The sequence below is a fragment of the Fundulus heteroclitus genome, chromosome 13, assembly GCF_011125445.2.
Source record: "Fundulus heteroclitus isolate FHET01 chromosome 13, MU-UCD_Fhet_4.1, whole genome shotgun sequence".
NCBI lineage: Eukaryota > Metazoa > Chordata > Actinopteri > Cyprinodontiformes > Fundulidae > Fundulus > Fundulus heteroclitus.
Window position 1 is genome coordinate 24,064,426 of NC_046373.1, and position 27,587 is coordinate 24,092,012.

Consider the following 27,587-nt stretch of genomic DNA (forward strand, 5'->3'; position numbering starts at 1 on the left):
CTCAGTGATTAAAAGATGTTATGTTGATCAAAGTCCTCGCTTTACTAGTAAAATGGGAAAAGTAGAAATAAACACACATCCACAACAGAATCGGGCTTAACTGGACATGACTTAGAGCACAAGATCTTCCAAAACCATCTTTGTATGAAATGTAATTCAAATACCTTTTTAATTTAAATGCAGTTATTGTACCTTTTTGTTGCCATTATTCAAAATAGTTAAAATCTCTCTACCTAAAGTCAATAAATGTGATGTGAATGTAGTTACCATATAAGAGCTTACGACAAACTGGAGATAAACAGTAAATTTCCAACCCATTCCTGCATAAACTGATTGATTCATAAATAAAACCTCCTCATCATCACCCTGATCCCAGTCCCTGCTGGAGTCAGCCAGAGCATTTCCATAGAGAGCCACTTTGCATCAGCAGCACCATGCTCCAGTGCTCTGGGAGAGTTTATAGTCCTGAGAGTTGAACACTGGAGGACTGACAGCTGTCCTTCATCACAACAGAAGACACAGAAATCCTCCTCATCAAAAACATGACTTTGATCTGCGTCCTCATCTGGACTCTCCTCTGCTTCACTCAGGGTGAGGAAAATCATTTTTCTGTCAGGTGAAAATCATCTGGAGTGTAGCTGAGTTTCTCCTCACCATCTCATGTCCAGTGTTTCTTCTCTCTCCTCAGGGTCTGAGGGACAAAATGTTGTTGTGACTCAACCAGCAGCCAAATCAGTGCAGCTCAGTCAGACTGTTACTATTGATTGTAAGGCCAGTAGAGAACTACAAGATTGTAGCCCTCCCTGCCTGTCCTGGTACCATCAGAGACCTGGAGAAGCTCCTAAAGCTCTGATCTACCTAACATCATCCAGATGGTCAGGAATCTCCTCCAGATTCAGTGGAAGTGGAGCAGGGAATGGATTAGACTTCACTCTGACCATCAGTGGAGTCCAGGCTGAAGATGCTGGAGTTTATTACTGTCAGAGTTATCACAGTGGCAACGTGTTCACACAGTGAAAAATCATCGTACAAAAACCTCCCTCAGTCTGACTGAACAGAAACTGAACTTTGTTCTGCAGCTGGAATCTGCAGCAGAGACTGATACAGTTCACTGAACAAACACAATGAACCCACACATCATTTAAATTCATCAAGTGTTATTAACATTCAAACTATAAGAAATAAAAGGTGTGGTCCTTTCAATCTTTAGATGGTTGAGGAATCTCTTACTTTTAGAAAATATTGGAATATATTTTTCAGTCAACTCTTTTTCTTTAAATCGTGAGGACAAAAAAAACAAAACACCAGCACTAAAGCTTGTTTAATCCTTTTGTTCCACCTTTCAAACCCAATGAACTTTTGCATTAAAATAGACATTTAAATGAGATAATCAGTTCTAATCCAACTGATATCTATGATCTTGCTAAGGTCTAGGAGTTCCTTTAATGTTTTGGTAATCATTTGGTGAGAAAGGGCATTTAATATTAACTCTGAAGAGAACATAAGCACTGATGAGAGAAACGTGTTTCATTTCACAAGATTAAAGAAGGCTGATAAAACTAATATTATAGAGGTTTTGAGTCATTTAAAATCAAATAAGTTTTAGTCCAAAAAATAGCTGATTAAAGAAAAATTAAAACCAAAGACTACAAAATGTTGATATAAGATAACCTGCTATAATTCTTCTAACATCCATATGAAGTTCAGCAGCTTTTTTTGTGGTCGCCCACAGTTAATGAATTGATGAAGTTTTCTGATATTATAATAAATATCCAAATAATTTTATTACCTGCTCTTGGATTCTTTTAAAACCAGATTAGTACTCATGGCAAGTGTACAACACCAAAATATTTAAAGAGATTCATTAGGAAAGACAAGATGATCTGGTCAAAATATTATTTTTACAATATGTAAAAGGGAGCCCTGCAACAGACTGGCGACCTGTCCAAGGTGTCCCCGCCCCTCGCCAAGTGAACGCTGGAGATAGGCACCAGCAACCCCGTGACCCCATGAGGGATTAAGGGGGTCAGAAAATGGATGGATGTAAAAGGGAGAATAATAAATAGGGACGAAAACATGGAACTCTAAAAGAAACTGGATACGAACTATACACATATTAAAGGATAAATTACTAAAGACATGAAACACCAAATCATTTAACAAGAATAAAAGATATTGAATTGCTTCAAGTTTATTAATAATGGAGCTTTAATAAAACTTTTAATAGTTCCTCCTACAAACTTTCTGATCTGTTTGAGGAGGAAAGCTGCTGCTAGCTGAGCTCCATGTGACTGACTCTGTGTGTTTGCATATGTGTCCTGCCTCTCTGCTCCCAGCTGTTAAGAGGTCAGTGTTGATCAGTGGCTGTCCAGGCCTTTCAGAGCCACTGACACACCAGCAGCACAATGATGATGTTACTGACTCTACTGCTGACCACCCTGGGGCTCCTGCTTCACGGTGAGACTCTCTGCTCAGAACTGCTTCTAGGAAGAAATCAGCTTCAGAACAATTAGAATTCTGCCATCATGGAGAAATACTGAAACAGGATGCTGATGCTTTCTTTCATCTGTTCACAGATTATCAATAATTTACAATCAAACATAATTTGTCTCAATTGATGTTTTTCATGTTTCCCAGGTTCATCAGGAGACATCATCCTGACTCAGAGTCCTGGATCTCAGTCTGTTGCTTCAGGACAGACCGTCTCCATCAGATGTAAATCTAGTTATTCTACCAGCTACCTCCACTGGTACCTTCAGAAACCATCAGAAGCTCCTAAACTCTTGATTTATTTAGCTACAAATCGTCAGTCTGGAGTTCCAGCTCGTTTCAGTGGAAGTAGATCTGATTCTGACTACACTCTGACCATCAGTGGAGTTCAGGCTGAAGATTCAGGAGTTTATTACTGTCAGCAGGGTTACAGCACACCGTTCACACAGTGATAGAACGTCGTACAAAAACCTCCCTCAGCTGGAGAGGAACTGATCTGACTCCACAGCTGCTCTGAAACTGAAACACTAAAAGTTTCCCCAAAATGTGTTTATTTCTTTACTTATATATATATATCTATATATATATAGATATATATATCACAAAGTAGTTTTTATTTTTATTCCTGTCTGATTAAAAAGACAAATTAGAAATTACAGTTTTCACAGTTGTTAAACTGTTAATCATCAAATACTAACTTTAATACATTTCTTTATCCATTCATCTATTTTCTTAAATCACTGAATAGTTTTTAAATAACTTTCTTAATTCAGAATGTGATGAGCTTGGTAAGATGATAAAAGATTGCAAAGAAGTTAAACAATACTTATATAAAAATGTGAACTTATTCTAGTGAACAAGTGTTTAACAGTGAATCAGTGAATAACTTCAACTGTAGTTCATAAAAAGTCAAACCAGCTCTTTAAAATGCTGTTAAGAGGTCAGAGTTGATCAGTGGCTGTTCAGGCCTTTCAGAGCCACTGAGACATCAATAAGATTATTAAATTTTGTCAAATGATTTAATTTTTAATTAACAATGACCATTTATTTTTAACTGAACTTTTACTTCTGTTGATAGCAGCATGGCAGCAGTTCTATGTTGTGTTTTTAAATCTATAAGTTACCAAAGTAATGTGTCTGATTCAAGAAAGATAATTTCTGAATAACATAAAGATTTTACAATAAAAACGTCAATCCTAGTCTCTGGATGGATAATAAAATAATGATTTATGACATGAAAATAAAAATCAGTGACTTCAAACAAACTTTTAAACTCTTTAACAAAGTAGGTGTAGACCAGGAGTTGAAGAGTAAATCTTTATTATTGAATAGTGACCAACATGACAAAGCAAAGATGACTGAGTGAAACTAGAGAATAATCAGGAGAGAAAAAGTGAGAGCAGTCACAGATTAAAGCCAATATCAGTGTCTCAGAGAGTGCGGTCAGGACTGGGAACACTGGTCTCTCCTCAGCGTCTGTGTGACTGCAGTCTGGGAGCCCTGGGTGGCCTCACAGGTCACAGAGCCCACCTTCCTCCACTGGTCTGCAGGGAGCCTCAGGGTGCTGCTCCAGCTGTAGAGGCCGTCCTTCTGCAGCACCCCGGGGCTCCTGCTCTGCTCCCAGCTGCTGCTGCTGCTGCTGCTGCTGTCGTCCACCTTCCAGGACAGACTCCAGTCTGAGGGGAAGCCCTTGTTGGCCAGACACATGAGGGTGGCCTTCCCCTGCTGCAGCTCCTCACTGGAGGGGGGCAGCACCGTCAGGGTGGGACGGCGTTCACCCACTGCAGAGAGAAAGAAACACATTGCAAAGTCTAGATTAACGTCTTCAAAATTTGACTTCCTGATCTGGGTTTTGTAACCATGGCAACACACATGCATCACTGCTCAACCACAGCAACAGACAGGTTTCAGTACCATGAATAAAAACTGACATTTCTTCCCAAATGTCATTTTTTCTCATAAAATGTGTCACATTTTCCAGGTAGTGAATAATATTCTACAACCACTTAACATTGTTCTATTGCTTTTACAAAGTTTGTATTATTACCAGACTCACACACTAAATTCATTTCCACATAGAGAAATCTGTCATGTCCTACAAACATTTAATCAAGAAGAAGGGTTTGAGATATTTTCCTCTCCAAAACAATCAGCAACTCATTGTAGAAAATGTACATTACAAACATTAAATTACACAGAGTAACACTGATAATATGGCTCAGCCTATAATCCACACCGCTTGTTAACAAGAAATAAAATGAGAAAACTTTCAAGAGAAAAATGAAAACTTTGGCTGATGCTTGTTTTAAAAAACAGTCTATAAAAGATGACTGTGGAAATGTTAAAAAAATATGTACAGGAAATGTATACTGCTAATTAAAAAAAACATTTGATTTATCATGTAGTTTAATATTTTTTATATCAAGTAGAAGAACTTATTTTGTCTTTTCTAAGTAGGAGCTTTTACAGATATTAGGACTTATAATGCGTTCAACTTGCAAAGTTTCCATTAAATACAACATCTCAGAAAATTAAAAACTAACTAATTCCAAAAGTAACATTTTGTTCTGAGAATATTAATACATTTAAAGCTTGAGATTAAAGTGATAGATGATTTTATTAAAGTTACTTGTACTTACAATTAACATCCAGTCTGGTTCCTCCACCAAACGTGTACCACAGTGATACAAACTGATGGAGCCGTCGTACAAAAACCTCTGACTGTTAGAGACACGGCTCTCTGACTCTGAACACAACAAACTCTACATGAACAGTTTCTGCCTGGAAAACACAGCTGGCTGATTGCTTTTAACAATCATGGTTTTGTTTTTCACATGATTATCAACAAATTTTGCTATATATTTTATAAATACAGTATATAAAAACATGCTTTTCTTTAAAACGGACAACTCTACAAGAGATTTAAAATGAAAACATATTTTTTGGTGATCATATTTCTTCAGGAGAGAAAAGTACAGATGAAACAAAACAGAAGAAACATATTCCTTATAAACACATAATTGTTTCACTGAAAGATTATTGTATCAAATCATCAGATCCAAGGCCAGACAGAGGAGCGTGGCCTTCCCATCCTGCAGCTCCTCAAAGGAGGGGGGCAGCAGCATCAGGGGTGGGAGGACTGGACCCACTGAGGGAGGAGACAGGTGAGCATCATTAATGAACTTTGGTGACATCCAGGATTCAGAGCTGAGCTAAAGCTTTCAGTCTGATAAATATCACTTTAAAACACATTGTAAATGTTGACTTCATCGTATTGACATAATTGTTCATAAAATATGACTCAGTGATTAAAAGATATTATGTTCATCAAAGTCCTCACTTTACTAGTAAAATGGGCAAATTAGAAATAAACACACACACCTACAACAGAATCAGATTTAACTGAACATGACATAGAGCACAAGATCTTCCAAAACCATCTTTGTATGAAATTTAAATCAAATACTTTTTTACTTTAAATTCAGTTATTGTACTTTTTGTTGCCATTATTCAAAAGTAGTTAAAATCTCTCTACCTAAAGTCAATAAATGTGATGTGAATGTAGTCATCATATAAGAGCTTACAACAAACTGGAGATAAACAGTAAATTTCTCCAAAATGCTAAACATTTCCAACCCATTCCTACATAAACTAATTAATTAATAAATCAAACCTCCTCATCATCACCCTGATCCCAGTTCCTGCTGGAGTCAGTCAGAGCATTTCCATAGAGAGGCACTTTGCATCAGCAGCACCATGCTCCAGTGCTCTGGGAGAGTTTATAGTCCTGAGAGTTGAACACTGGAGGACTGACAGCTGTCCTTCGTCACAACAGAAGACACAGAAATCCTCCTCATCAAAAACATGACTTTGATCTGCGTCCTCATCTGGACTCTCCTCTGCTGCTGCTTCACAGGTAAAGTCCAGAGGATCAAACTCCTCTCCTCTATCAACATCTGTCCCTCTGAAATGAAGCCCACAAAACCATCAAGCTGCTTTATGTTTTTGTCTCTGTGTCCTCAGAGTCCAGAGGTCAGGTCGTTGTGACTCAACCTGCAGCTAAATCAGTGCAGCTCAGTCAGACTGTCACTATTGACTGTAAGGCCAGTCAGGCACTTTCAACATCAGATTGCTGGTCTGGGTCACAGGTCTGCCTGTCCTGGTACCACCAGAAACCTGGAGAAGCTCCTAAAGCTCTGATCTATGGAACATCAACCAGATTTTCAGGAATCTCCTCCAGATTCAGTGGAAGTGGAGCAGGGAATGGATTAGACTTCACTCTGACCATCAGTGGAGTCCAGGCTGAAGATGCTGGAGTTTAATACTGTCAGAGTTATCATTACATCAACAGTCAGCACGTGTTCACACAGTGAAAAATCATCGTACAAAAACCTCCCTCAGTCTGACTGAACAGAAACTGAACTTTGTTCTGCAGCTGGAATCTGCAGCAGAGACTGATACAGTTCACTGAACAAACACGTTAAAACCACACAGCATTTTTTAATCTCATTTATAAAAATGAAAACTATTTGAAATAAAATGTATGCTCATATAAGGAAGTTGAGGAAGCTCTAAATTTAAGAGAATTTACAAGATATTTTGCAGTGAGCTCTTTTATGAAAATGGTGAGGCCAAAAAACAAAACACCAGCAGCAAAGCTTGTTTAATTCTGTTGTTACACCTTTCAAACCTAACGAACATTAGCATGAAAATAAATGTTTAAATTAGATAATCAGTTCTAGTCCGAATTATATTCCTGTTGTCTTGCTAAGGTCTAGGAGTCTGCTCAGAAAAACTTCTGCACTCCTCCGATCTAAAAATAGGTGGATTTTAAAAATGTTTAATTATTGGCCAGTTGGCCATTGTCTTGGCCTGATATCCTAGCATGTGAGGTGTTCACCGAGGACAAACAAGCATGCAATGTGTTCAAAATGACGTTTAGCCAATCAAAAAGTGAGGCGAGGGTAAACACAGAGAGAGAAAAAAACATCTCAACTCTGTCATAGTGCAGTAAACAAAGAGCCCCTGTTAACAATGTCTCCACTCCTTTAACCAACACCTTTACTTTCTGTAATGTTTTCTCTGATGTAAGTAGTCCACAAAGTATCACCATTGCTCTTCCTTCATTTTTTTTGGCAGTAGAAAACCAACTTAAAGGAACATTACCATGTTCTAGATTATGTCTTTGTTCATCTTTATTTAACTTGAACTCAAGTTTGATTGCAAGAGGTTTACCATGATTTCCTGTCTGATATCTGAATACTCCTTAGTGAAATCTGTCCGGGTGTGGTGTGTTGTATGTGTCTCTTGACCAGACACAAACACACACACACACACACACACACACACAGTGTTCAAGCAAATCTGTCATATCTACACATTTTTTTTGGTCATTATGTGCGGTTTCTCTCATGTTATAAAAATCGGCAGGCAAGTTTAAGATCTTAACGTGGGAGCCAGGCATAAGCCATACACATACTGTCACTCTCTTCTAGAGTAAGAACCCAAGTGTAGATCGTAATAGAGCTCAAGTGAATATTAAATTGTATAAAACTGAACTTAGAGTGAAAATTACATGTAGGAAAACAAAAATTAAGTGAGAACGGGTAGGGAAACAACCGGAGGTATCGAATAGGAGGAACCAGTAATGAGAACATTAAACCAAACTGTTTAAATACAGGGAGGAGAGGGAGAGAGAAGGCATGAGGACCAGGTGGAGGAAATCAGCTGATAATGATCACTCAGGTGAGAGAGATGAAGGCAATTAGAGAGCTGAGGGAGGGGGAGAATGATAGACAGGGAGGAAACACAGAAATCTAAAAGAAACAGTTATATGGGAATGATACAGAAAGAGCACATCAATTTAAATAGTTGGGGATCTGGTTTGACAAAAAGCTTACATGTAAAATGCATGTAGACAAAATAGCGGAAAAGTGTAAAAGAATTCTAAATATAAATTTAAATTGAGAAGCTTGAGTGGCAGAGAATGGGGTTCTGTTGAAAAGCCTTAAAAACTGTGTACATTGGACTATGGAATATGATCAGTTCCTTATTATGGATGAATCATATACAATTAAGTTTCAAAAACTTTATCAGGAAAACTAGATATTATTTAATATCAGGCTTTGAGACTTTGTTGTGGAGCTATGAAAGCAACTCTAGTTTCTGCGGTGAAGGTTGAGATGGATGAAATGCCGCTAGACCTTAGAAGATCACAACTAGCAATAACTGACTTGGCAAATCTTAAAGGTCATACCCAAAACCATCGTCCACACAGTGTCCTCAGACATTGTCAAGAAAAACAAAAAGCAAATAAATGCTTTTGGATGGGTAATTCAGAATAAAATTACTGATAAAGGAATGGCTAACTCTGAGATAGGATGTAAAGAGGTGGACAAATACAGAAAATAAATATTCAGGATACATTTAAATCTTTACTGATGCTTGTAAAGTTATAAACAATATAGAAGGCGTATCTTTTGTTTTCTAGATTTGGATGTTTGGATAAAGGAATGGCACATAAATTAATAATGTACACAGGAGAAGTAACGGCAATTCTGACGGCATTAGGATGGGTTGAGGAAGTTAGAGAAAAGGAGGTCATAGTTTGCTCAGACTCAAGTAGCACACTAACAAGTATTCTACAAACACATTCAGATTAAAGACAATATATTACTGCAGATATAATTCAGTCAGCTTTCAGGATTAAAAATAATGGATCAGAAATCAGGCTAATGTGGGTTCCTGCAATTATTTTGACTGTAGAAATTGAGTTGGCTGACAGGTTTGCAAAAAGTGCAGCAAAGACCCTAACCCTAAGTATTGGAGACTTGAATGTGAATAAAAGCAAACAAGAGATTAAGAATAAAGTTAAGGTCTATGTTAAGAAGAAATGGCAAGAGCAGTGGGACAAATAAGATAAGGCTAGATAATTTTTTACAGGATCCAATAGAACGTGGGCGAATTCAGGACATGTAACAAAATAAAGAAAGACGAGAATATTCTATCAACGATGATATTTAGTCACACAGGACTAAATAGCACACTTTACAGTAACCAACAGGCATCATGCAGGCTTTAGTGCATATTGTTGGCAGCTGAAAACTGTAGAACATATTTTCTTGGAGTGCCATAAATATTTACCTGAGCGAGACGTTTTAGTCAGGAATCTTCTGCATGAAAATAAAACAAATTAAAAATAAATTAAATACTGTTAATTCATGTGGGGACATAGATTTTGATGATATTTTTTAGATTTTTAAAAAGAACAGGCACGTTGGATAGAATACAGTTGTGAGAGACAGCTGTGATCGATACTCCGGTGTAGAAGGTGACGGTAATGCATCTTAAAGTTATTTGCCAACGGCCATAAAACCACAAGAAGAAGAAGAAACTAATAGAAACAAGGTAAAAACTAAACACATATTAAAGAAAAAATAACTAAAGACATGAGACATAAACATCAATGGATAAAATAAGTATAAAAGCTATAGATTGCTTCAGTTTTAGTTAATAAAGGATTTTTCTTCAAATACAACTTTTTATAAATATATGTTTTAGGCTTTCTCATTAGACTGGTCTGTTTGAGGAGGAAAGCTGCTGCTAGCTGAGCTCCATGTGACTGACTCTGTGTGTTTGCATATGTGTCCTGCCTCTCTGCTCCCAGCTGTTAAGAGGTCAGTGTTGATCAGTGGCTGTCCAGGCCTTTCAGAGCCACTGACACACCAGCAGCACAATGATGATGTTACTGACTCTACTGCTGACCACCCTGGGGCTCCTGCTTCACGGTGAGACTCTCTGCTCAGAACTGCTTCTAGGAAGAAATCAGCTTCAGGACAATTAGAATTCTGCCATCATGGAGAAATACTGAAACAGGATGCTGATGCTTTCTTTCATCTGTTCACAGATTATCAATCATTTACAATCAAACATAATTTGTCTCAATTGCTGTTTTTCATGTTTTCCAGGTTCATCAGGAGACATCATCCTGACTCAGAGTCCTGGATCTCAGTCTGTTGCTTCAGGACAAACCGTCTCCATCAGATGTAAATCTAGTTATTCTACCAGCAACCTCCACTGGTACCTTCAGAAACCATCAGAAGCTCCTAAACTCTTGATTTATTTAGCTACAAATCGTCAGTCTGGAGTTCCAGCTCGTTTCAGTGGAAGTAGATCTGGTTCTGACTTCACTCTGACCATCAGTGGAGTTCAGGCTGAAGATTCAGGAGTTTATTACTGTCAGCAGGGTTACAGCACACCGTTCACACAGTGATAGAACGTCGTACAAAAACCTCCCTCAGCTGGAGAGGAACTGATCTGACTCCACAGCTGCTCTGAAACTGAAACACTAAAAGCTTCCACAAAATGTTTATTTGTTTACAAATATATTTTTATTACTAATTAGGTATTTTATTGTTTTTTTCTGTTTAGGTAAAAATAAAAAAATAAAATTGTTTCCAATTGTCGAACCATTAATTATCCAAGAAAATGATAAGTAATCCATTGTTGAATTATCCATCTGCTATATTCATTTTTTTTCCTTTTTGTTAGATCGTATTATTTCATGAAAGAAAGAAAAAAAACAAAGAAGTAAAACAAAACATATGTGATCATTTGAATTTATTTCAGTGAATATGTGTTTAATGAGTCAGTTTATTACTCCAACTTTGCTGATTTAAACAAGTCAATTTCAGAGATGATCAGTAGCTGTTCAGGCCTTTCAGAGCCACTGACAAAATAATCTGATTATTAAAACAAAAGACTTTTTATCAGATTATTGAACTATTAAAATGAGCCATGATCATTTCTTAGTAATTGAACTTTTACTTCTTCTAATAGCAACATCTCTTCAATTTATTGATATCATGTTTTTAAATTTATAAGTTTACAAAAAACATGTTATATGTCTCATAAAAAAACTATATCAGTAAACATTAATGGAATCCATAAATACTTAATATGAAGCAAAGGCAAGTCAATCTTAGCCTTTGGAAAGATTATTAAAAATGGTTTAATACATAATAAAATCAGTGACTTCAAACAAACTTTGTAGCTCTTTAACAAAGCAGGTGGAGACCAGGAGTTGATGAGTAAATCTTTATTATTGAATAGTGACCAACATGACAAAGCAAAGATGACTGAGTGAAACTAGAGAATAATCAGGAGAGAAAAAGTGAGAGCAGTCACAGATTAAAGCCAATATCAGTGTCTCAGAGAGTGCGGTCAGGACTGGGAACACTGGTCTCTCCTCAGCGTCTGTGTGACTGCAGTCTGGGAGCCCTGGGTGGCCTCACAGGTCACAGAGCCCACCTTCCTCCACTGGTCTGCAGGGAGCCTCAGGGTGCTGCTCCAGCTGTAGAGGCCGTCCTTCTGCAGCACCCCGGGGCTCCTGCTCTGCTCCCAGCTGCTGCTGCTGCTGCTGCTGTCGTCCACCTTCCAGGACAGACTCCAGTCTGAGGGGAAGCCCTTGTTGGCCAGACACATGAGGGTGGCCTTCCCCTGCTGCAGCTCCTCACTGGAGGGGGGCAGCACCGTCAGGGTGGGACGGGCATCACCTAGGAGACACCAGTAAGGTTAGAGGACAGGAACTAGAATCTAACAACAGTCATTTTCAACTCTTGTCCTGTTAGAGTTGATTTTCTCCATAAAGAAGTTTCTGACAGATGTCTTTCTGCTCTAACAGCCACTCAGCTCACGCTCTGTTTCACTTCCCTTTCAAAATTGTTCATGCATATCAGCTCAGAAAGACTCAGAATACAGTTTGAACTAAAATGTATCAGTACTGACTCACAACCAGTAAATTGCGTTTTTACCTAATATTCAAAATAACTTCGGTTTTAATTTTCTTTTAAAATGGAATAAATATTTGTTTACAGTTCTATTTATCACTTAGTAAAACATCTTAGAAATTTAAACTGTTCAGAAGCTCTGATCAATATCAGAAGTTTTCTCATGTCTGTTATCAGTACTTTAAGATTATGCTTCAAATAACTTAGTAACAAAAGGTTTATTCTTGGACGACTGATCCTTATTGTCATAATGATTACTCTTCAAATTGTTGACGTTTTACTTTCAGTGATGCTTTAAACTTTAACCTCTGTTTTATTGGTCGTATTTAAAACACAGTATAAGAAAATAACGAAAACAAAAATATAGTTTCTACTTTAAACAGGGCACACAGCTATAATTAAAAACATCCAAACATTCACAGAGGCTGATTCCACGACCCAAAGTCCTCCACAGACATACAAACTGATTGAGCTGCTGTACAGAAACCTTTGACTGCAGAGAGACACAGTTTTCATACATTTTTAGACTAAACTAAACCGTCAGCCTCAGATTATCTACCAAAATTATCACAATTTAGTCTCACCCTTTATCAAAGTAAGATATAGTCAATTATTACTGAATAAAAGCTTTTACTGTGACTTACTTCCAAACTCCAGTCTGGTTCCTCCACCAAACGTGTACCACAGTGATACAAACTCATTGAGCCGTCGTACAAAAACCTCTGACTGTTAGAGACACGGCTCTCTGACTTTAGACTAAACTAAACCTACAATTTAGATAAAACACCTATAAATTCTGTCTTTGTTTCACACTTAAGCAGAACCTAATTGTCTACAAATTTAGATTTCAGATTTTAGTTCACAGAATGACTTCTTTATTTTTCTAAATGTTCTGTTTGTTTGAAACAAAAAATATGCATAATTTTTCCTGGTTTTATTTGAAAACAATATATCCAAAACAAGAAATTTGTTTATAAAAGAGTAGCTTTAAATTTGACTTACTTCCAAACTCCAGTCTGGTTCCTCCACCAAACGTGTACCACAGTGATACAAACTCATTGAGCCGCCGTACAAAAACCTCTGACTGTAGAGAGACACGGCTCTCTGACTCAACACAACAAACTCTACATGAAGTTTGTCTGCAAAGCACAGCTGGTGGACACATTTTCATTCATTATTTATTTTCCTGACATGAAGACTATCTCATTCTGTTTCTACTATTTAAATAGTCAAAACCTTGTTTTTTCCTAAAAAGTGAACAGTCTACAAGGAACTTAAAATAAAAAGGTAATTTTTTTAGAATGTACAAAAGAAAACAGCCATAGAGACAACATATTCCTTAGCAATACATAATCAATTTATTTAACAAATGTGTGAACAAATCATCAGATCCAAGTCCAGACAGAGGAGCGTGGCCTTCCCATCCTGCAGCTCCTCAAAGGAGGGGGGCAGCAGCATCAGGGGTGGGAGGACTGGACCCACTGAGGGAGGAGACAGGTGAGCATCATTAATGAACTTTGGTGACATCCAGGATTCAGAGCTGAGCTAAAGCTTTCAGTCTGATAAATATCATTTTAAACACATTCAAGAAGCTAGCTCCACACTGATCCATGTGTGCACGAAAGCAAACTAATGGAATAATTATAAAATATATTTTATCATTATCTTACTATCCACAGTTAATTTTTTCTCCTCCGAACAGATACAGGTTGCAGGACGGATTTCACCTTGGTGCTGTGGCTCTGTGGAGGAGCAACGTTAAAGCCAGGATCAGGCTGGAGTTTCTCCACAGAGAAACACAGAACAAAGAGGATTTTATGCAGTTGTGGGGTTTTAACATGATTTTATGTCATGTGTCGGACAAGGGAGAGTTGCAATATAAGGACCTCCGCATTTAAGTATTTTTAACTAAATGATGCTTGTTTTTAAATAAATTGCTTTTCTATGATTAGATTTTCTTGTAAATAAAGTGTTGTTAAACAGGTGAGTAACAGCATGAAGTCAAATGTTGGTTTTTGCTGGTGTTACAGTCTTGTCAGACTTGTATGGCCATGTTGAATCGATTTAATGGAAGGCTACAATTGCATCATTTGGGTTAATTGTTCTAGTTTGACCATTGATGGACCAGGCATTACTGTTGTGAGGCGAGTAGCCGGTAGCCATGCTAACACATATAGCATTGTTGAATGCAGCCCTGCAGGCTTGTGAGCTGCCCGCCGTGATCCTTGCGTACATTCAAGGTATTTTTTTATTGACAAAATATGTAAAATTGAAGCTAACTGTTCTGTTGCTTAGATTGTGGAGGTAGACAGAGTCGTGGCTTTACACACATCTTGTTTTGGTCTACAGACAGTGCTCAACAGCACACCTAGTGGTGAATTTTTGCCTATTGCTCCTATAAAATGAGTAAAGATTAATTTGACTACAGGGCATGTAGACACATTTAATAAATTGAAATATATGATCTGATGAGGCTCATTGATGAGACAGAAAATACCTTTTGAAAATCCAATTTTTAAGCGGGTATCTAATCTCACTTTCTCTACTATTTTTACTGGTCTGATGTAAAATTATAATCTTAAAGACAGTGTAGTCATTACCTGTAAGTGGAAAATCATCATAATTACCAGAAATTGAAAAGGCTAGAAAACCCCATCTGTTTGTAAGAATTTCATGTAGTGAATAGACTTGTATATGTAGTCTATTCATGTAGTGAATAGACTGTCTGTAGACTAACTGAAATAAATTAACCTTATTATAATAATTTTGTAATTTATTGTGTACTACTGCATTTATTTCCACAATAATATTCAAATGCATGTGATCAGGGTTAACTGGGAACAACGATGGCCCAAAGATCTTTCAATATGATCCTTGGTTTATGTGGAATATAATAAATTTCTCATTAGTGGGATTCATCAATCACTTTGGCTGCAGTAAAACAAGACGTTATTTGAAAATATTTCACAGCTATTGTCTTCAGTGGTATAAACAGTCAGCATTTTCTTTTTGAGTAAACTTTATTATTAATTAATTTATGTTTGTAGTCAATAATTAAAAAAATGTAGTTAATATCTGTTCTAAAGTTCACCAATTTGATACAAATTTAACAGTGAAACAAAAACTGTCATATTTTATGAAAATTAACTGTCTTGGATTACTTTTCTAAACTTAAGGATTTAAGAATACATAGTCATGACAAAATTGTGTTTTTGGTGATTACTACATTACATTAGAAATCTGTGCTTGCTGATAAATGTTCAGAAGCAAAAAGTCCAGAACAACAAAAAACAACCAAAGTACCAAAGAAGTACCGAAAACACATTTGAAACATTCACTCTCTATTCCTGCAAAAACAGATTTATTCATAAATAAAACCTCCTCAGCATCAGTTATACAGACTTTACTGTCATTCACAATATACAGTTAAGTAAAATTTTGTTTCAAGAGTCCGAGATGCGGCAAACATTTTTTTTCTGTTGTTCTTCGTATTAAAAGTCAAAAGACCTAAAAGTACTAAAGCTACAGAACTTCTTCCAGTTTAATTTAAAGATAGTTGAGAACTTTTTAAAAGTTCCTCTTTTAGACATTCTTCTTAGACTGGTCTGTTTCAGGAGGAAAGCTGCTGCTAGCTGAGCTCCATGTGACTGACTCTGTGTGTTTGCATATGTGTCCTGCCTCTCTGCTCCCAGCTGTTAAGAGGTCAGTGTTGATCAGTGGCTGTCCAGGCCTTTCAGAGCCACTGACACACCAGCAGCACAATGATGATGTTACTGACTCTACTGCTGACCACCCTGGGGCTCCTGCTTCACGGTGAGACTATCTGCTCAGAACTGCTTCTAGGAAGAAATCAGCTTCAGGACAATTAGAATTCTGCCATCATGGAGAAATACTGAAACAAGATGCTGATGCTTTCTTTCATCTGTTCACAGATTATCAATCATTTACAATCAAACATAATTTGTCTCAATATCTGTCTTTCATGTTTTCCAGGTTCATCAGGAGACATCATCCTGACTCAGAGTCCTGGATCTCAGTCTGTTGCTTCAGGACAAACGGTCTCCATCAGATGTAAAACCAGTTCTAGTGTTTCAGGCTACCTCCACTGGTACCTTCAGAAACCATCAGAAGCTCCTAAACTCCTGATTTATTCAACTTCAAATCGTCAATCTGGAGTTCCAGCTCGTTTCAGTGGAAGTGGATCTGGTTCTGACTTCACTCTGACCATCAGTGGAGTTCAGGCTGAAGATTCAGGAGTTTATTACTGTCAGCAGGGTTACGATACACCGTTCACACAGTGATAGAACGTCGTACAAAAACCTCCCTCAGCTGGAGAGGAACCAATCTGACTCCACAGCTGCTCTGAAACTGAAACACTAAAGTATTTATTGTTTTACTTAGCACAAATTAGTCATTATTTGTTTTTGCTCTCTGATTAAAAATAAGAACTATAAATAGAACTTTTCCCAGTTTTTAAACTGTTATTCTTTCTTTATTTCTATATTTCTTTATGCATTCATCCATTTTCTTTAATCACTGAAAAGTGTTTTTCTTTATCTTAATTCAGAGTGAGAGCGTGGTGAGGTAGGAACAATGAAAACACATTAAAAAGAAGTTAAACAATACTTTTATAATAATGTGAACACGTGTTTAACAGTGAGTGAGTCAATTACTTGAACTCTAAGTCAAAAAAGTCAAACCTGCTCTTTAAAAAGCTGTTAAGAGGTTAAAAAAGATCAGTGGCTGTTCAGGCCTTTCAGTGCCACTGACACATTAACACATTTATTACCCAATTTATTTTGTATAAGGATTTCATTGTTGAAATTAGCCCTGATCATGTCTTTTTAATTGAACTTTTACTTCTGTAGATAACAGCATAGCAGTCATTTGTTTATGTTGTTTTTAAATCTATGTTACCAAAATAATAAAGAAAATTAAGTAAATGTTTATGAACTGCAAAAATATTTTACATAAAAAAATGTCAATCCTAGTCTTTGGATGGATAATAAAATGACATGAAAATTAAAAACAGTAACTTCAAACTTACTTTTAAACTCATTAAGAAAGTAGATGGAGACCAGGAGTTGATGAGTAAATCTTTATTATTGAATAGTGACCAACATGACAAATCAAAGATGACTGAGTGAAACTAGAGAATAATCAGGAGAGAAAAAGTGAGATCAGTCACAGATTAAAGCCAATATCAGTGTCTCAGAGAGTGCGGTCAGGACTGGGAACACTGGTCTCTCCTCAGCGTCTGTGTGACTGCAGTCTGGGAGCCCTGGGTGGCCTCACAGGTCACAGAGCCCACCTTCCTCCACTGGTCTGCAGGGAGCCTCAGGGTGCTGCTCCAGCTGTAGAGGCCGTCCTTCTGCAGCACCCCGGGGCTCCTGCTCTGCTCCCAGCTGCTGCTGCTGCTGCTGCTGCTGTCGTCCACCTTCCAGGACAGACTCCAGTCTGAGGGGAAGCCCTTGTTGGCCAGACACATGAGGGTGGCCTTCCCCTGCTGCAGCTCCTCACTGGAGGGGGGCAGCACTGTCAGGGTGGGACGGGCATCACCTAGGAGACACCAATCAGGTTAGAGGACAGGAACTAGAATCTAACAACGATCATTTCAACTCTTGTCTTGTTAGAGTTGATTTCCTCCATAAAGAAGTTTCTGACAGATGTCTTTCTGCTCTAACAGCCACTCAGCTCACACTCTGTTTCACTTCCCTTTCAAAATTGTTCATGCGTATCAGCTCAGGAAGACTCAGAATACAGTTTGAACTAAAATGTATCAGTACTGACTCACAACCAGTATATTGCGTTTTTACCTAATATTCAAAATAACTTCGGTTTTAATTTTCTTTTAAAATGGAATAAATATTTGTTTACAGTTCTATTTATCACTTAGTAAAACATCTTAGAAATTTAAACTGTTCAGAAGCTCTGATCAATATCAGAAGTTTTCTCATGTCTGTTATCAGTACTTTAAGATTATGCTTCAAATAACTCAGTAACAAAAGGTTTATTCTTGGACGACTGATCCTTATTGTCATAATGATTACTCTTCAAATTGTTGACGTTTTATTTCCAGTGTTGCTTTAAACTTTAACCCCTGTTTTATGGTCGTATTTAAAACACAGTATAAGAAAATAACGAAAACAAAAATATGATTTCTACTTTAAACAGGACACACAGCTATAACTAAAAAATATCCAAGCATTCACCGAGGCTGATTCCACGACCCAAAGTCCTCCACAGACATACAAACTGATTGAGCTGCTGTACAGAAACCTTTGACTGCAGAAAGACACAGATTTCATACATTTTTAGACTAAACTAAACCGTCAGCCTCAGATTATCCACCAAAATTATCACGATTTAGTCTCATCCTTTATCAAAGTGAGATACAGTAAATTATTACTGAATACAAGCTTTTACTGTGACTTACTTCCAAACTCCAGTCTGGTTCCTCCACCAAACGTGTACCACAGTGATACAAACTCATTGAGCCGCAGTACAAAAACCTCTGACTCTTAGAGACACGGCTCTCTGACTTTAGACTAAACTAAACCCACAATTTAGATAAAACACCTATAAATTCTGTCTTTGTTTCACCCTGAAGCAGCCCCTAATATCTACAAATTCAGATTTCAGATTTTAGTTCACAGAATGACTTCTTTATTTTTCTAAATGTTCTGTTTGTTTGAAACAAAAAATATGCATAATTTTTCCTGGTTTTATTTGAAAACAATATATCCAAAACAAGAAATTTGTTTATAAAAGAGTAGCTTTAAATTTGACTTACTTCCAAACTCCAGCCTGGTTCCTCCACCAAACGTGTACCACAGTGATACAAACTGATGGAGCCGTCGTACAAAAACCTCTGACTGTTAGAGACACGGCTCTCTGACTCTCAACACAACAAACTCTACATGAAGTTTGTCTGCAAAGCACAGCTGGTGGACACATTTTCATTCATTATTTATTTTCCTGACATGAATACTATCTCATTCTGTTTCTACTATTTAAACAGTTAAAACCTTGTTTTTTTTTTTCCTAAAAAGTGAACAGTCTACAAGCAACTTAAAATAGAAAGGTAATTTTTTTAGAATGTACAAAAGAAAACAGTCATAGAGACAACATATTCCTTCGCAATACATAATCAATTTATTTAAAAAAATGTGTGAACAAATAATCAGATCCAAGGCCAGACAGAGGAGCGTAGCCTTCCCATCCTGCAGCTCCTCAAAGGAGGGGGGCAGCAGCATCAGGGGTGGGAGGACTGGACCCACTGAGGGAGGAGACAGGTGAGCATCATTAATGAACTTTGGTGACATCCAGGATTCAGAGCTGAGCTAAAGCTTTCAGTCTGATAAATATCACTTTAAACACATTCAAGAAGCTAGCTCCACACTGATCCATGTGTGCACGAAAGCAAACTAATGGAATGATTATGAAATATATTTTCTCATTATTTTACTATCCACACCTAAATTTTTGTCGGATATCAATTGTAACTTTAAACAAGCAATAAGCAAAATTACATTATTTGAGATAAAAAGAACTCAAAATAGTTTTGTGAAGAACTAAAGGACTTCTAGATGGATCATGATGTGACGTGACACATCATCTCTGTGTTGTTCTCCAGTCCCTTGTTTACATGGCTGTGCCGGCCACACATGCATGTACCAGAGCTGCCACTCAGGGCTTAGCCCTTCCCTTCCCTTAAAACACTAATGCCGCGTTCACCTGAAGAAGATCAGCACTAGTTATTACTAAAAAAGACAACGTTCTTTGGCAAAGAAGCTGTCAGATAAGGAAAGAGACAAAACAAGCATTAACATTGGCCTCACGCTTCCAAGGTGGAGATGTTTGAGAGCAGAAGAAGCTCCAGTTTAGCTTTTCTCCTCCGAACAGATACAGGTTGCAGGACGGATTTCACCTTGGTGCAGTGGCTCTGTGGAGGAGCAACGTTAAAGCCAGGATCAGGCTGGAGTTTCTCCACAGAGAAACACAGAACAAGGAGGATTTTATGCAGTTGTGGGGTTTAAACATGATTTTATATCATGTGTCGGACAAGGGAGAGTTGCAATATAAGGACCTCCACATTTAAGTATTTTTATCTAAATGATGACTAAATGATGCATGTTTTTAACTAAACTGGTTTTCTGTTATTAGATTTTTTTGTAAATAAAGTGTTGTTAAACAGGTGAGTAACAGCATGAAGTCAAATGTTGGTTTTTGCTGGTGTTACAGTCTTGTCAGACTTGTATGGCCATGTTGAATCGATTCAATGGAAGGCTACAATTGCATCATTTGGGTTAATTGTTCTAGTTTGACCATTGATGGACCAGGCATTACTGTTGTGAGGCGAGTAGCCGGTAGCCCTGCTAACACAGATAGCATTGTTGAATGCAGCCCTGCAGGCTTGTGAGCTGCCCGCTGTGATCCTCGCGTACATTCAAGGTATTTTTTTATTGACAAAATATGTAAAATTGAAGCTAACTGTTCTGTTGCTTAGATTGTGGAGGTAGAGAGAGTCGTGGCTTTACACACATCTTGTTTTGGTCTACAGACAGTGCTCAACAGCACACCTAGTGGTGAATCTTCGCCTATTGCTCCTATAAAATGAGTAAAGATTAATTTGAATACAGGGCATGTAGACACATTTAATAAATTGAAATATGTGATCTGATGAGGCTCACTGATGAGACTGAAAATACCTTTTGAAAATCCAATTTTTAAGCAGGTATCTAATCTCACTTTCTCTACTATTTTTACTGGTCTGATGTAAAATTATAATCTTAAAGACAGTGTAGTCATTACCTGTAAGTGGAAAATCATCATAATTACCAGAAATTAAAAAGGCTAGAAAACCCCATCTGTTTATAAGAATTTCATGTAATGAATAGACTAACTGAAATAAATTAACCTTATTATAATAATTTTGTAATTTATTGTGTAATACTGCATTTATTTACACAATAATATTCAAATGCATGTGATCAGGGTTAACTGGGAACAAAGATGGCCCAAAGATCTTTCAATATGATCCTTGGTTTATGTGGAATATAATAAATTTCTCATTAGTGGGATTCATCAATCACTTTGGTCGTAGTAAAACAAGACGTTATTTGAAAATATTTCACAGCTATTGTCTTCAGTGGCATAAACAGTCAGCATTTTCTTTTTGAGTAGACTTTATTATTGTCAGGGTTTTGTTTACCGATGAACTCAGGACGCAAACACGGGACTAAAAGTTTGAGTCTTTATTGAAGGAAGTATGCTGGGTGGTGAGTGATGAAGACCGGAGGTTCAGGACTGCAGAAGGTCAGGGATGAATGTGATGGCAGGAGCTGACGGGCCGGAGTAAGAGAGAGTCACGACTTTCCAGGCAGCCGGGAATGCTCAGTTCTGCTCGGCTAGCAGCCCCGTAGCCACAGCAGTTTAGCAGTTCGTTTGCAGACACCAGGACACAGAGCTGAGCTTCTCCAGGGCGGCTAGTCAGGTTAGCAGAACTTGAGAGACACCAGGGCACAGAGCAGAACTTCTCCAGGGACAAACAGCAAAGTAAGAGTCTGTAGAAAAACTGGCAGGACTAACCTTAAACAAGAAAAACAACTCTTCCAAGGCAAAAACAGGGACTGGCATGGAGAGGTGTGGAATGATGACGGCCCAGTGCTGAACTGAAGGCAGAGGCAGGTTTAAATAGAACACTTCACAGGTGGAACCAGGGTCTGGCTAATTGACTGGTAAATGATATCAGGTGTGACTGACTGCTGAGGAGGTGAAGTGAAAATTGACAGAAAATAACTGATGACTGAAAACTAACAATAAATAAAGTCAAACCTAACCCAAAAGAGATGAAAAAATGAAAATAACAGAAAAACAAAGCCAAACCAAAACTCAACCATGACAATTATTAATTAATTTATGTTTGTAGTCAATAATTTAAAAAATGTAGTAAATATCTGTTCTAAAGTTCACCAATTTGATAAAAATTTAACAGTCTAACAAAAACCGTCATATTTTATGAAAATTACCTGTCTTGGATTACTTTTCTAAACTTAAGGATTTAAAAATACATAGTCATGACAAAATTGCATTTTTCGTGATTACTACATTACATTAGAAATCTGTGTTTGCTGATAAATGTTCAGAAGCAAAAAGTCCAGAACAACAAAACACAACCAAAGTACCAAAGAAGTACCGAAAACACATTTGAAACATTCACTCTCTATTCCTGCAAAAATATATTGATTCATAAATAAAACCTCCTCAGCACAAGTTATACAGACTTTACCGTCATTCACAATATACATTTAAGTAAAATTTTGTTTCAAGGATCCGAGTAAAAAGAGAAACGGGAAACGTTTATTTTCAGTTGTTCTTCATATTAAAACGTTTTAAAGACCTAAAAGTACTAAAGCTACAGAAATCTTCCAGTTTAATTTAAGATAATCAAGAACTTTTTAAAAGTTCCTCTTTCAGGCTTTCTCCTTAGACTGGTCTGTTTGAGGAGGAAAGCTGCTGCTAGCTGAGCTCCATGTGACTGACTCTGTGTGTTTGCATATGTGTCCTGCCTCTCTGCTCCCAGCTGTTAAGAGGTCAGTGTTGATCAGTGGCTGTCCAGGCCTTTCAGAGCCACTGACACACCAGCAGCACAATGATGATGTTACTGACTCTACTGCTGACCACCCTGGGGCTCCTGCTTCACGGTGAGACTCTCTGCTCAGAACTGCTTCTAGGAAGAAATCAGCTTCAGGACAATTAGAATTCTGCCATCATGGAGAGATACTGAAACAAGATGCTGATGCTTTCTTTTATCTGTTAACAGATTATCAGTCATTTACTATTAAACGCAATTTGTCTTAATTGTTATTTTCCATTTTTCCCAGGTTCATCAGGAGACATTATCCTGACTCAGGGTCCTGGATCTCAGTCTGTTGCTTCAGGACAGACGGTCTCCATCAGATGTAAAACCAGTTCTACTGTTTACAGCAACCTCAACTGGTACCTTCAGAAACCATCAGAAGCTCCTAAACTCCTGATTTATGGAGCTACAACTCATCAGTCTGGAGTTCCAGCTCGTTTCAGTGGAAGTGGATTTGGTTCTGACTTCACTCTGACCATCAGTGGAGTTCAGGCTGAAGATTCAGGAGTTTATTACTGTCAGCAGAGTAGCTTCCCGTTCACACAGTGATAGAACGTCGTACAAAAACCTCCCTCAGCTGGAGAGGAACTCATCTGACTCCACAGCTGCTCTGAAACTGAAACACTAAAAGTTTCACCAACATTTTTTTTTCCCTTTACTCATATATATTTTTTTATCACTAATTAATTTTCAGTTGTTTTTTCTATACTGAGATAAAAGACAATTTAAAAATTAAAGTTTTCATCAAAAACAAATTTTAATACATTTCTTTAGTCAGTCATCCATTTATTTAAATCACTGAGTAGTTTCTGTTAGTTTTTTAAGATCTTTCATAATTCAGAATGAGAGAGTGGTGAGCTTAGAAAGATGAAAAAGGATTAAAAAGAAGTTAAACAATACATTATTTAATGCAAATTAAATAATGTGAACTTATTCCAGTGAAGAAGTGTTCAACTCCTCATGGGAGGGGAGCACCATAAGGGTGGGATGGCGTTCACCCACTGCAGAGAGAAAAATGAAAACTTAACAGATGCTTGTTATATAAAATCTATAAAACATGACTGTGGAAATGCAAAAATATGTTTAGAGGAAATTTGAACTGATATATTTTTTTAAAGAAACAAAAAAAACATTATCAAATGGGTTAGTACTTTCTATATCAATAAATATTGAAAGATAAAAACACATCAATGTGAAAAAACAAAATTGAAACACAGAATATAAAACATTTTAATAGATACAAAGCCTGGGACAGGGAAATTGACATTAAAGAGGAAAGGCAATCTTAAACAGATGAGTTTTGAGTTGTGATTTAAGTAAGTAAAGTAAGTAAAATTTATTTATAAAGCACTTTTCTCAGATAAAAATCACAAAGTGCTTCATAGTAAAATACAAATACAAAAAAAAAAACTGTATACAGCAATACTAAACAGCATTTTAAAACAAAATGGAAAAACATACAAACGAAACCATAAAACCCACATGTCTAATCAAAAGCCTGCTTGATTAGCAGCATTTTAGTTGCTTTTTAAAAGAAGCAACAGAGTTCAAACAACGTAAAGAGAGAGGCAAAACATTCCACAGCCTCGGAGCCACTGCCTGGAATGAGCAATCCCCTCTAGTTTTAAAATAAGTGCGTGGGACCACTAACAATGATTGGCCCAGTGACCTCAGACTATGGGTCAGAGTATGGAGCTGTATCAGCTCAGAAATGGAGGGAGGAGCTAGACCATGCAGGGCTTTAAAAGTAAGGACAAGAATTTTGAACTGGATTCTATACTGGACCGGTAACCAGTGCAAAGCTGCCAATACTGGGGTAATGTGATCTTTTTTGTTTATGTGAGTTAAAAGCCTTGAAGCAGAGTTCTGGACAACTTGAAGACGGTTTAGCTCCTTCTTGCTCAAGACTGTTGAAATAGTCCAACCGTGAGGAGATAAAAGCATGAATAATCATTTCCAACTCACCCTTTGACACCAATGGTCTTAATTTGGAGATATTTCTTAGTTGGAAATAACAGTTTCTAACTAATTGTTTGGAATGGTTCTCCAAGGACATTGCTGTATCAAACACAACACCTAAGCTCCTAAGTTGGCAATATATTGCTTTATCTGAGGGATTTTACATTCAGGTGCGATAATTAGTGTTTCTGTTTTCTCTGAATTTAGAAGCAAGAAGTTGTCACTTAACCACTGTTTAATACTTAAAAGGGAGAAGTGAGTCCGTGTTTCTAAGTAGGGGTGTTAGAGAGTTCAGGAGGCGGGGGTCAGAGCGGCTGAATGCTCTGCTCCCCGTGGTGGTGAGACGGGCGGAAGGGACAGACAAGTGTAAAGTAGATGAGGATCTGAGAGCAGGGGAGAAGGTGGGGACATGCAGGAGGCCTGACAGATATGGGGGGGGAGGAAGGGGTGAAGGGCTTTGATCAAGTAGAACTTGATCTAAAAAGCCTTTTACAGGTATTGGGACTCATATGTGTTCAAATTACAGAGTTTTCATTAAACACAACATCTCAGAGAAATGAAAACTAACTAAATCCAAAAAGATATTCTTTTTCTGTGAGAAAACCAAACTCTACATGAACAATTTATGCCTGAAAAACATGGCTGGCTGATTGTTTTTATCAATCATATTTTTGGTTCACATCATTATCAACTAATATTGTTATATACTTTATAAATACAGTATGTATAAACACGTTTGTCTTTAAAAGGAACAACTCTACAGGACATTTAAATAAAAACATACTTTTTGGGGAACATATTTCTTTGAGAGAGAAAAGAACAAATGAAACAAAAAGGAAGAGATATATTCCTCATCAACACAATTGTTTCACGGAAGAATTATTGAACCAAATCATTAGATCCAAGTCCAGACAGAGGATCCAGGTTTCAGAGCTGAGCTAAAGCTTTCAGTCTGATAAATATCACTTTAAACACATTATTAACTTTAAAATGAAAAGCCTAATTTTTGCGGAACATATTTCTTCATGAGAGAAAAGGACAAATTTAAAAAAAAAACATGGAACCTTATCAACACAATTTTTTCACTGAAAGATTATTGAACCAAATCATCAGATCCAAGTCCAGACAGAGGAGCGTGGCCTTCCCATCCTGCAGCTCCTCAAAGGAGGGGGGCAGCAGCATCAGGGGTGGGAGGACTGGACCCACTGAGGGAGGAGACAGGTGAGCATCATTAATGAACTTTGGTGACATCCAGGATTCAGAGCTGAGCTAAAGCTTTCAGTCTGATAAATATCACTTTAAACACATTATTAATGTTGGCTTCATCGTAGTGACATAATTGTTCAGAAAATATGACTCAGTGATTAAAAGATATTATGTTGATCAAAGTCCTCGCTTTACTAGTAAAATGGGAAAAGTAGAGATAAACACACACAACCACAACAGAATCAGGTTGAACTGGCCATGACTTTGTTTGATTTTAAATTCAGTTATTGTACCTTTTTGTGGCCTTTATTTAAAAGCAATCAGTTAAAATCTCTCTACCCACCTAATAGGTGAGATTTTCCCACCTAATATCTCTCTAAAGTCAATAAATGTGATGTGAATTTAGTCATTATATAAAAGCTTATGACAAACTGGAGATAAACAGTCAATATATCTAAAATTCAGTGGTCCGACATTACTTTTAAAAACTGAATTTTGCATTTATAAAAACATCTATAATCATGAATAAGTTAGAACTTTTAAGATCTGAAAACGTTATTTTTCAAATTAAAATTAGTCAGATTACTCTTATTCCAAATGCTTATGTAGAGATTTTTATAAGCAAAACATAACAGCAAATACTAACAAATTTAAAAATAAAAGCACATTCTAAACATTTTCCATCCAATTTCTAAATAAGCTAATTAATTAATAAATCAAACCTCCTCATCATCACCCTGATCCCAGTTCCTGCTGGAGTCAGTCAGAGCATTTCCATAGAGAGGCACTTTGCATCAGCAGCACCATGCTCCAGTGCTCTGGGAGAGTTTATAGTCCTGAGAGTTGAACACTGGAGGACTGACAGCTGTCCTTCATCACAACAGAAGACACAGAAATCCTCCTCATCAAAAACATGACTTTAGTCTGCGTCCTCATCTGGACTCTCCTCTGCTGCTGCTTCACAGGTAAAGTCCAGAGGATCAAACTCCTCTCCTCTATCAACATCTGTCCCTCTGAAATGAAGCCCACAAAACCATCAAGCTGCTTCATGTTTTTGTCTCTGTGTGCTCAGAGTCCAGAGGTCAGGTCACAGTGACTCAGCCTGCAGCAGTGACAGCTGATCTGGGAGGATCTGCCACCATCAGCTGTAGGACCAGTCAGAATGTTCATAACAACGAATTAGACTGGTACCAACAGAAAGCTGGAAATCCTCCTAAGCTGCTCATTTATTATGCCAGCTCTCGAGCATCAGGGACTCCAAGTCGTTTTACAGGCAGTGGATCAAACTCTGACTTCACTCTGACCATCAGTGGAGTTCAGGCTGAAGATGCTGCAGGTTATTACTGTCAGGGTGTTAATTACATCAACGGTCAGTACCCACGCACACAGTGAAAAACAGTCGTACAAAAACCTCCCTCAGTCAGGCCGAAGAGAAACTGCAGCTGAATGTCACAGCAGACTCTGACACAGCTCACTAACCACAGACACACACAGAGCACAGA

General features: G+C 37.5%; 1 long non-coding RNA gene and 9 gene segments (V, D, J or C); 6 read left to right on the forward strand and 4 right to left on the reverse strand.

Annotated features, from left to right (window-relative positions):
- The first annotated feature begins 504 nt into the window (after positions 1-504).
- Positions 505-1,049, forward strand: LOC118565485. The segment is given in 2 exon segments: positions 505-591; positions 689-1,049. Coding segments are annotated over 2 exon segments (378 nt in total).
- Positions 1,050-2,273: 1,224 nt separating this feature from the next.
- LOC118565497 lies at positions 2,274-3,008 on the forward strand. The segment is given in 2 exon segments: positions 2,274-2,457; positions 2,638-3,008. Coding segments are annotated over 2 exon segments (357 nt in total).
- Positions 3,009-3,793: 785 nt separating this feature from the next.
- LOC118565503 lies at positions 3,794-5,184 on the reverse strand. The segment is given in 2 exon segments: positions 3,794-4,271; positions 5,130-5,184. A coding segment is annotated over 1 exon segment (264 nt).
- Positions 5,185-10,087: 4,903 nt separating this feature from the next.
- LOC118565496 lies at positions 10,088-10,797 on the forward strand. The segment is given in 2 exon segments: positions 10,088-10,277; positions 10,458-10,797. Coding segments are annotated over 2 exon segments (357 nt in total).
- Positions 10,798-11,571: 774 nt separating this feature from the next.
- LOC118565436 lies at positions 11,572-14,331 on the reverse strand. The segment is given in 3 exon segments: positions 11,572-12,044; positions 13,281-13,332; positions 14,320-14,331. Coding segments are annotated over 3 exon segments (396 nt in total).
- A 1,576-nt stretch (positions 14,332-15,907) lies between these two features.
- LOC118565491 lies at positions 15,908-16,579 on the forward strand. The segment is given in 2 exon segments: positions 15,908-16,091; positions 16,272-16,579. Coding segments are annotated over 2 exon segments (360 nt in total).
- A 783-nt stretch (positions 16,580-17,362) lies between these two features.
- On the reverse strand, positions 17,363-19,235 carry LOC118565437. The segment is given in 3 exon segments: positions 17,363-17,837; positions 19,072-19,123; positions 19,221-19,235. Coding segments are annotated over 3 exon segments (402 nt in total).
- Positions 19,236-19,467: 232 nt separating this feature from the next.
- On the reverse strand, positions 19,468-21,924 carry LOC118565510. The gene is made up of 3 exons (XR_004932390.1): positions 21,870-21,924; positions 20,120-20,223; positions 19,468-19,557 (listed from the first exon to the last, which is right to left on the reverse strand). It is a non-coding gene; the product is annotated as an uncharacterized LOC118565510 (long non-coding RNA).
- Positions 21,925-22,794: 870 nt separating this feature from the next.
- Positions 22,795-23,469, forward strand: LOC118565500. The segment is given in 2 exon segments: positions 22,795-22,984; positions 23,165-23,469. Coding segments are annotated over 2 exon segments (357 nt in total).
- Positions 23,470-26,998: 3,529 nt separating this feature from the next.
- Positions 26,999-27,477, forward strand: LOC118565438. The segment is given in 2 exon segments: positions 26,999-27,050; positions 27,158-27,477. Coding segments are annotated over 2 exon segments (372 nt in total).
- The last annotated feature ends 110 nt before the right edge of the window (positions 27,478-27,587 follow it).